Here is a 9,941-nt window from a genome sequence, read left to right on the forward strand (position 1 = left end):
CGGGCTAAAACAAGGTGAAAACCCTAGAAAGAGATTGAAACCAATACCTGGAGTTGCGGAATGTCGATTCCGCGTTCGAGGGCGAGTTCCTCACCACCAATGCAGCGAAAAACGTGGAATCCGAAGCCTTTCCGATGATGCAAACCCAAAATCGCCTCTATGGGGGTGAGAGGGAGTTAGGGTTTGAGGGAGAGAGGAAATGAGAGAGATTTTCTCTCTCTGCTCGGCCTAGGTACAGATAAGGAAGTCGCCGGCCAGACCGTCCGGCTGGGACTTTGCGAAGCAGGCCGAGGGGGCTGGCCGGACAGTCCGGCTAGGGGCAGACTGTCTGGTCCAGACTGGACTCTGGTGGAAGTAAAAGAGGCTGAAGCGAAACTGACTCTAAGAACATTTGGCTATTCAACTTGAGAATCAGATCAAGCAATCAGCACAAAACTATGATTCTCAAGTCAACAACCATTTTCGCAATCTAGAAATCAAGTTTTCGCAAAGCACTCAACAATTTTCGCAACCAAGTTTGAAAAACAAGAATTTTGAAATTTTGTTTGGAAATGTTTGAGCCTTACTTCTGGTATTTAAGACCAATTCTATTTAAGAATTGATCTCTAGAAATACGAAGATTCATGTTGTTCTACCATGTGTATGAAATTGACTTAACTATTTGAAAAGTCAAGCCGTTTTTCATACAATGTTGTGAGAATCCAAGATATTTAGTTCATTTCTCAACTCACAAAACCTTTTCTCATCTAAGGGCTTGGTGAAGATGTCGGCTAGTTGGTGTTCGGTTCTCACATGGGTTATGGAAATGTCTCCTTTGGTTTATGGTCCCTCAAGAAATGGTGTCGTATATCGATATGTTTGGTTCTTGAGTTTTGGACTGGGTTGTTGGCTATTTTGATAGCACTCTCATTGTCACAAAGGAGGGGGATCCTAGTCATGGTGTATCCAAAATCTTGGAGAGTTTGTTTCATCCATAGGAGTTGAGCACAACATGCACCGGCGGCTATGTATTCGGCTTCGGCGGTGGATAAGACTATGGAATTTTGTTTCTTGGATGACCATGAGACTAGAGACCGCCCAAGGAATTGACAAGTCCCTATGGTACTTTTTCTATCAACCTTACACCCGGCATAATCCGATTCGGAGTAGCCCACTAGCTCAAAATTGCATCCTTTCGGATACCAAAGCCCTAGGTTTGGAGTGTGAACCAAATACCTCAAGATTCTCTTAACGGCCACTAAATGACATTCTTTTGGAGCAGCTTGAAAGCGAGCACACATGCATACACTAAGCATTATGTCGGGTCTAGATGCGCAAAGATAAAGGAGGGAGCCGATGATTGAGTGATATACCTTGGTATCTATCTCCTTACCATTTACATCATGGTCGAGGTGTCCATTTATAGACATTGGCATCTTGATGGGTTTGGCGTCGTCCATGTCAAACTTTTTGAGGACATCTTTCAGATACTTTGTTTGCGAAATGAACGTGCCATCCTTGAGTTGCCTTACTTGCAAGCCGATGAAGAACTTCAATTCTCCCATCATGGACATCTCAAACCTTTTGGTCATGATCCTACTGAACTCTTCACTAAATGAAACATTAGTTGAGCCAAATATTATGTCGTCGACATAAATTTTGCATACAAACAAGTCATTCTTAAATTTCTTGGTGAAGAGAGTAGTGTCGGCCTTCCCGATTTCAAAACCGTTCTTGGTTAGGAAATCGCGAAGACACTCATACCATGCCCTTGGTGCTTGCTTGAGCCCATATAGAGCCTTGTGTAGCTTGTAGACGTGGTTGGGGTGCTTTGGATCTTCAAAGCCCGGCGGTTGCTCCACATATACCAATTCGGAGATTGGTCCATTGAGAAAGGCGCTCTTGATGTCCATTTGGTATAACTTAAAATCATGTTTAGCGGCATAAGCTAATAGAATGCGAATGGACTCAGGGCGGGCAACTGGCGCAAAGGTTTCACCGAAGTCAAGTCCTTCGACTTGAGTGAAACCTTGGGCCACTAACCGTGCTTTGTTTCTTGTGACGACCCCATGCTCATCTTACTTGTTCCGGAAAACCCACTTGGTCCCGATGACATTTTGTTTGGGCCTTTCCACTAGAGACTACACTTCATTTCTTTTGAAGTTGTTGAGCTCTTCTTGCATGGCCATTATTCAATCCGGGTCTCCAAGCGCGTCTTCCACTTTCACTGGTTCCAAAGATGAGACAAACGAGTATTTTTCACAAAAACTTGCAATTCAGGATCGAGTCGTTACCCCTTTCCTCATATCACCAATGATGTTGTCCACCGGGTGATCCCTTTGTACTATTTGATGAATTCGAGAATAGTGCACCGTGGGGGCCAGAGCCGATTCTTGCTCACATGCGCCCACGACATCAATCCCATCCCCAAGGTTTTTATTGCCACCATCATCATCAACTAGTACGGGATCATCTTCGGTTGAGGATTCTTGTTGAACATCTCGTTCTTGCTCTTGCTCCCCCTCAACCTCAAGGGGTCTTACATCACCAACAGCCTTGTTGTCTATATCCTCACGTGAAATTCCAATTCCCGCATCATTCACTTCAACTTGCTCTACTTGAGAGCCATTAGTCTCATCAAACGTCACATCCCTTGAGACTTCAACAATACCGGCAGTTTTGTTGAAGACCCGATAGGCACATGCATTTGCCTCATATCCTAATAGAAAACCTTCATCTACTTTGGATGCAAACTTAGATGATTTAGGCCTTTTGCTAAGAATGAAACATTTGCAACCAAAGACACGAAAGTAGGATACGCTTGGCTTTTTACCGATTAGAAGTTCATATGCAGTTTTCTTGAGAAGCTTGTGGAGGTATAAACGGTTGAGGGAGTGGCACGCGGTGTTGACGACTTTGGCCCAAAAGACACCCGGAGTCTTGTACTCATCAAGCATTATCTGAGCCATCTCAATAAGTGTCCGGTTCTTCCTCTCTACAATCCTATTTTGAGGAGGATCATATGGAGCGGAGAACTCGTGCTTGATTCCCTCTTCATCAAGAAACTCTTCAACTTGGGTATTCTTGAATTCTCCTCCGTTATCACTCCGAACTCTTTTTATCTTCACTTCAAACTCATTTTGTGCTCTCTTTGCAAATTTCTTGAAGATTTCTTGAGTTTCGCTCTTGTCATAGAGAAAGAAGACCCAAGTGAAGCGAGAAAAGTCATCAACAATTACTAGACCGTGTTTGTTACCTCCCAAGCTTAGATAAGCTATTGGTCCGAAGAGGTCCATGTGCAATAACTCCAATGGTCATGTAGTCGTCATGATGTTCTTTGTGAGGTGGAAGATTCCAACTTGCTTTCCCACTTGACAAGCACTACAAACTCGGTCTTTCTCAAAAATGACATTAGATAAGCCAAGAATATGCTCCCCCTTTAGGAGATTTGACAAATTTCTCATCTCGGAGTGACCAAGGCGTCGATGCCAAAGCCATTCAAGAGTCGATTTAGCGATTAAGCAAGATTTAGAGTTAACTCTATCATTGTCAGAGTCGACAAGATAGAGATCCCCCTTTAATCTTCCCTTAAACACTTCTGATTTGTCACCTCTCCTAAAGACGGTAACATCTATATCGGTGAAGAGGTAATTAAATCCAAGCTTACATAATTGAGGAAACCGAGAGTAGATTGTAGCTAAGGGACTCAACGAGAAGGACATTTAAGAGAGAATTGTCTTTGGAGATAGCAATTTTACCTAAGCCCATTACCTTTCCTTTGTTGTCATCTCCAAAGATAATGTCGTCGCAATTTCCCCCATTCTCATCGAGTGAGATAAACATACTCCTTTCTCCGGTCATATGATTAGTGCATCCGCTATCGATCACCCAACTCGAGCAACCGGAGGAGTATGCCTACAAGAAACAGGTCAAGCATGCAATTTAGGTACCCAAACTTGTTTAAGTTTGGGTCCCTTAACAATAGTGATCAACTCCTTTGGGATCCATATGCTTGGCCTTCGCTTCTCTTGACTTGATCCAATGAAGATAGCAACCACACGTCCACGGTTGTCCTTCATGATCACATGAGAGCCATAGATAAGCCTGATTCGAGTTGGATCCTCATGAACTGAGGAGAGATCAAAGTCAACCTTTCTGCTCAGCTGGGGTCGGACTGTCCGGCCTGTAGGACTAGACTGTCTGGCTGATACTCTCTGCCAGGCAGACAGCTCAAGTCAGACCGTCCGATCCTTGGGACCGGACCGTCCGGCCGTACCCTTCTGCCAGACCGAGAAGTCTGACTAGACTGACCGACCCAAACCGGACTGTCTGGTCTGCCCTCTCTGTTGAACAGAGGGGCCGGACCGGACCGTCCGGCCTACCTTCTCTATTGAACAGAGGACTCAGGCAGGACTGTCCGGCCTGCTCGGACTGTCTGTCCTCAGGGCTGATTTTTGCGTCCTCTTTAGTAGTTGACTCCCTTTCCTTCACAAATGCAACACATGGTTTACCATTGATCATTACTTTTTTTGGGCTTGCATTTGAGTCAGGGGAATATCCAAGACCCCTCTTATCCTTCTTGTTATAAGAGGTGATTGTCTTGAAGAGAGCATCCTTGGATTGGTAAGTTCGAATGCATCCAAACTTTACCAAGATCTCCAACCTCTCATTTTCTTTCTTCAACTCTTTGAGAGCTGCATTGTTAGTCTCAACAACACTTAAGTCAATAGTTTTGCATTTCTCACAATCAAGAATAGTATTGACTATTGTGTTGTCCTGTCACGCCCGAAGTTTTATCCCAAGCCTAAAATCGTAAAAGAAATTCGTAAATAACAATTGGCTTAATTAACTCAAGAAAAATCCCTCTAAAAGAACCTAATTCAATTAAATCGAGGTTCGCAAATCGATTAACTGGATTTAAATTCAAATTGTAGAACAATAAAATTTGATCAAACAAATTAATTTAAAACTCGGCAAAAGTGGGGTTTTCCTTTTTCCCTCCTTTTTCCTTTCTTTTTCCCTTCCTTCTCTAATTGGGCCGAAGTCCAATTTTCCTCCCTTCCTTTTCTTTTTCCTTTTTCTTTTTCCTTTTTCTTTTTCCTCTCCTCCTTCCCGGGCCGGCCCACCTCTCCCCGCCCGGCCGGCCCAGCCGAGCCGGCCTTCCGCTCCGTCCCCGCGCGCGCGCGCTCCTCCCGCCTGGGCCGCCTCGGCCCAGCTCGCTCGCTCGTCCGCCCGCGCCGCGGCGAAGTCCGTCTCGCCTCCCTCCTCCCTCGCGCCACTGACAGGTAGGGCCCACCTGTCAGCGACCGAAAACCCGTCTCCGCGCCAGCCCGCGCCCGCGCCGCGTCGCGCCAGCCGAGTCCGCCGCCGCTGCAACCACCGCCGCAACCGCCGCCGCCGAGTTCGCCGCGTCGTCGACTCGGTCTCCACCGGCCGCTCCGCCCTAGCCGGCGCCACCACCTATAAAATCCTCGCGCCGCCGCCCCGCTGCCACTTTCCCCTCTCCGCCCGAAGCTCCCCTCCGTCGCCGTCAGCCGCCGATCTCCCCGTCGGCCGTTGGACGTCGCCGCCCACCCGCATCACCACCGCCGCCTCGTCTTCGCCGACCTCCCGCCGGCCTTCGTCGCCACCGGTGGTCGCCGAGCTTCGTCGCCGCCCCTTCGTCCCTTCCGCTGCCGTGCCCCGTCGTCTCGACGCCGTCGGCCGATCTCGCCCCTGAACGTCGCAAGCCGTCGCTCATCCGCGTCTCCACCTCTGCCTCGTCCTCGCCGACCTGCTGCCGCTCCCCGTCGCCACTGGTGAGCGCTCCGCTCCTCTCTCCCTCTTTCTTCCCTCTTCGCCGCCGCTGCCGACCTTCCCGTGCAATCGGTAAGTGCCGGTCGCCGTCCGCCGCGTCGCCCGCTTGTCGCCTTCTTGTCGTCGTCGTCATGCCATTGTTGCCGTGCCGTTCGCCATCGCCGCCGTGCGCCACTGCTCCGGTTGCGCCGCCGCTCCGGTCGCGTCCGCCGCTCGGCCGCCAAGCTGCGTCGCTGCTTGGCCGACTCCACCTCACTCCTCCCTCGTGCTCCCGCCTAGCTCCTCTGGCCGCACCCGCTCGCGCCGCCGCTCCGCAGCGCCGTCGCGCCACCATCGCCTGGCGCCGACCGATCTCGTCGCATCGGCCGTCGTCGCCGCGCCACCCCGGTGAGCCCGCTCTCCTCCCTTCCTCTGTTTCTTCGTGCGACCGCAAGTGCGCCCCACCGCTCGCCGTCGGCCGACGTCCTCCGCCGCCACCCGATCCCGCGAGCCGTCGTTTGGTGTCGGGCGCTGCCGGCGCTCGCCGTTGCATCTCCGCCACCATCGTCGCGCGGCCACCAAGCCTTCGCTGCCGGCGCCCGCCGTCGCCTCCACCTTCCGGCGCCATCGCCATCGCCCCTCCACCTGCCGTCTTCGTCGCCGCGCCGTCGCCGTGGTGGCCCCGCCGCCGCTAGAGCGCCGCCGAACCTGGCGCGTTGTCGCCGCCTCTTCCCCGTGCCAGCGTCCGTCGCCGTCTTTCCCTCCCGCCGCTCGTCGCCGCGCCACCCCATCGCTGTCTCCGCCTCCTCCGCGCCGACTCGTCGTCGCCGTTCTCGTCACCACCTTCGCCATCGCCGCCGTCCCCGTCGCCTCGCGCCAGCGCTCGCCGACGCCGTCGTCGCCCTCCCGTCGCGCCGTCGTCGTCATCCTCCCCGAGCCGCCGCTGTTCTCCCTTCGGCGTCGCCGCTCCTAGCGCCGTCGCCAGCTCTCGCGTGGCCACCCACTGGGTCGCCGCCGTCCGCCGCATACCCGCCGGTCCGCGCCGCCGTCCGCCGGTCGCCGCCCGCCGCGCCGTCGCGCCGCGAGCCGCGCGCTCTGCTCCCTTCCTCTCTGTTCCTCTCTCGCTGACAAGCGGGACCCACTCGTCAGTCGCCACCCCGCCAGCCCCTTCCTCTCTCTCCTCCCCGGGCCCGCGTGTCAGTCTCTCCCTCTCCCCTTCTCTCACCGACAGGTGGTCCCCACCTGTCAGCCGTCAGCTCCTCTCTCCTCGCTGACGTCAGCAGCCCCATTAATTGCGCAATAATTGATTTAGGACTTTTCTGTTTAGTTTAAAAACCCAGAAAACTTCTAAAATTCATAAATAATTCATCTAGTCTCCGTTTAGGTCCATTCAAGTTTCATTAAATCCAGAAAATTGCCAAGAATCCATTAAAAATAGTTTCTTTCCCTGTTTCAGTAGTTTTTAGCCTGTTTTTCTTGTTTTGCCTTGTTTGTCGTAGGTTTTGACCCCGTCGCAGCGCCGTTCGTTCTCGAAGTCGTCGCCGAAGTTCCTTGTGGGTCTAAGCAAGGCAAGTGGCACCCTTCTTTGATCATATTGAACCTATGTTTATAAAATCCCCCGCTTTTACATTCAAACATGCATTGTATTCAAATGTATTTACTTTATTTATCTATTGGGCATTTACCAATATATCCGTTGATCCCCATTTATTATTGATATCCCAGGGTTAATTTGACTAGAATTAGGGTTAGTCAATGCTTAGTCATGCTTAGTTCAACTAGCTCACCAATTATTATTTAATTATTGTTGCACTTTGGTACACCTTCAATGGTTGTTATCATTATTCATTTCCCGAGGTGGATTAATACAACTAAAATATTGCTTATGGTGGGCTGTGGGTGCATGGTTTTGAGAGTCGTGTCCATGGCAATTAAGGACCGGTTCTCAGGAAACCCTGAAGGTCTTACACGTACTAACCACAAGCCAGAATGGGCAACGGTGAGACTCGTAATCTAGCTTGTCCCTATTCGACGTACCCAGGCAAGGGTAGGCGTGATGGAGTATGGACGGGCAATCGTGGTGTAACGAAAGCTTCTCCTGCTTCCGGATCTACCAAGGCACAAGAGGGGACTGCCCGACTTGGTGTAAAGGAGGGGGTGAAACCTGAAGTGTGGTGCGATTGTCTAGGGAGGGCTGGGTGAAAGGTCTTATCATGGTTTCTGTACTGAGGTATCGTGGTGATACGTTGGGGCATGGTAACATGCTTGGCAGCCATGTCTTGTGGGTAAAGTTGTACACCTCTGCAGAGTAAAACTATTCGAATAGCCGTGCCCGCGGTTATTGGGCGAACCGACATACTCACTGGGATTAGTTGAACCTCTTTAATAATTTTATTAATCTTGGAACTGGTTTGACCCTGCGCAATGTGGTGTAACGTTGGCAGTGGTTTGGGTCTGTCGCAACGTGGTTTAACGTTGGACAGAGGGTTGACCCTGTCGCTACGTGGTGTAACGTTCGACAGCGGTCTGGGCCTGTCGCAACGCGGTGTAACGTTGGACAGTGGATGTTTATTTTAAATGTTTACTTTACTTTTATTTCAGTCTATTTTATCCACTGTTTTGCTAAATTACTGCAGCTTTTGTGCAATTTAACCTTAGCCTATCCTTGTTACCCTATTGCATTCATTATTCTCCCTCTCTTGGGTGTTACTTGTTGAGTACGGTGGTTTGTACTCAGCCTTGCTTACTTTTTCCAACACCAGAGCAAGTGCCAGAGCCTGTGTCAGAAGAAGGTTGTTCCGAAGGTTGAAGTAAGGTTCAGTCCGCCGTCGAGAGTGCCTGTGGTGTGGAGCCGTCTTCGCCAGCTGAAGCTGAAGATTAGATGGTTTAGTTTGTTTTCCTTTTCCGCTGCATTTCGATAGATAATTGTTTTTATTTGTTTTTAAGTCGTGGAACTGTGTATTAATTTGTCATAGTGTGTACTCGGGCTGATGCCTGGACCGAGATTTAATACATGCTATTGTTCAGAAATTTGGTGTAAATTTCTGGGCGTGACATGTCCTTAGAGTTGGAGAGGTTATGCTTAAGATTGTCAATTTCATTCTCAAGACCATTGTGCCTCACATTCATGGATACAATAGTTTTCTCAAGGATTTTATTGACATCCTTAAGATTGGTTATGGTTTGATTTGCTAGCGTGAGCTCCTTACACAAATCAACCAACTTTTCATCCTTTCCGGCAAGGACCTTTTCAAGAGAGTCATTTTTTATCCTCTCTTGAATAAGGAGATCCTCTTGCCTCTCGAGAGATCCTTCCTTTTCTTCTAGCACTTTCATGAGTTTAGTGATATGAATGAGAGCGGGTTTGCTAAAATTTCTAAGCAAAGCATCATCATTATCATGGTCTATATCATCATCATCATCACTAGAGTCAACATGATGCTTGAGAGCTAGATTACCTTACGCCCTTGCACCATGAGGCACAATGGCGTATGATCACCATCGTCGTCGCTCAAGTTGGAGAAGAGCCGCTCTGTACTTGATGACGATATGGCAATGGTAGCGACGACTTTGCTCTTGGTGTCGCTTGACTTGGGCTTCTTCTCTTTGTCACTCTCATTGTCGCTTGAGAACCACTTTTCACCAATGTGAGCTCTCCCGGGCCTTTTCTTGAAATACTTGGTCTTGCCCTTGCCCTCCTTGTTCTTAGCGAGCTTGGGGCAATCCGCTATAAAGTGCCCAAACTCCTTGCACTCATAGCATGTTTTCTTGGATTACCTCTTGTACCGATCCTCATCCTATCTCCCATAGCTCTTCTTGCGGAGGAATTTCTTGAATTTGTGAACCAAGAGAGCGAGTTCTTCATCCTCACTCTCCGAGTCACTTGAGCTCTCTTCTTGAAGCTTGGAGCTAGTTTTCTTTGCCTTGAATGCAATCTCCTTGTTCTTGGCTTAGGCGGCATTTGTGGCGTACTTCTTAACTTTCTTGGCTTCTTCCTCCAAGAGTTCATGCGAGATGATCCTTGAGAGCACGTCACTTGGAGTCATTCTCTTGAAACCGCTTGACTCACGGATCAAAGTCACCAAGGTAGGATTTCTTGGTGAAATTGCCCGGAGCAAGCGCTTCACCACCACATGATCCGTCATGTCTTCACTCCCAAGGTCACGGATCTTATTCACTATGACCAT

General features: G+C 49.6%; 1 protein-coding gene across 1 annotated transcript; it reads right to left on the bottom strand.

Moving 5' to 3' along the window:
• Positions 1-848: 848 nt before the first annotated feature.
• LOC121054431 lies at positions 849-9,941 on the bottom strand (the record flags this gene model as incomplete). Its single annotated transcript, XM_040523950.1, has 6 exons — positions 9,824-9,941; positions 9,213-9,481; positions 4,345-4,464; positions 3,930-4,193; positions 2,274-3,140; positions 849-1,901 (listed from the first exon to the last, which is right to left on the bottom strand). Coding segments are annotated over exons 1-6 (2,691 nt in total), but the record flags the coding sequence as incomplete, so codon positions are not given.

This window comes from Oryza brachyantha, chromosome 5 (genome assembly GCF_000231095.2).
Source record: "Oryza brachyantha chromosome 5, ObraRS2, whole genome shotgun sequence".
Lineage (NCBI taxonomy): Eukaryota > Viridiplantae > Streptophyta > Magnoliopsida > Poales > Poaceae > Oryza > Oryza brachyantha.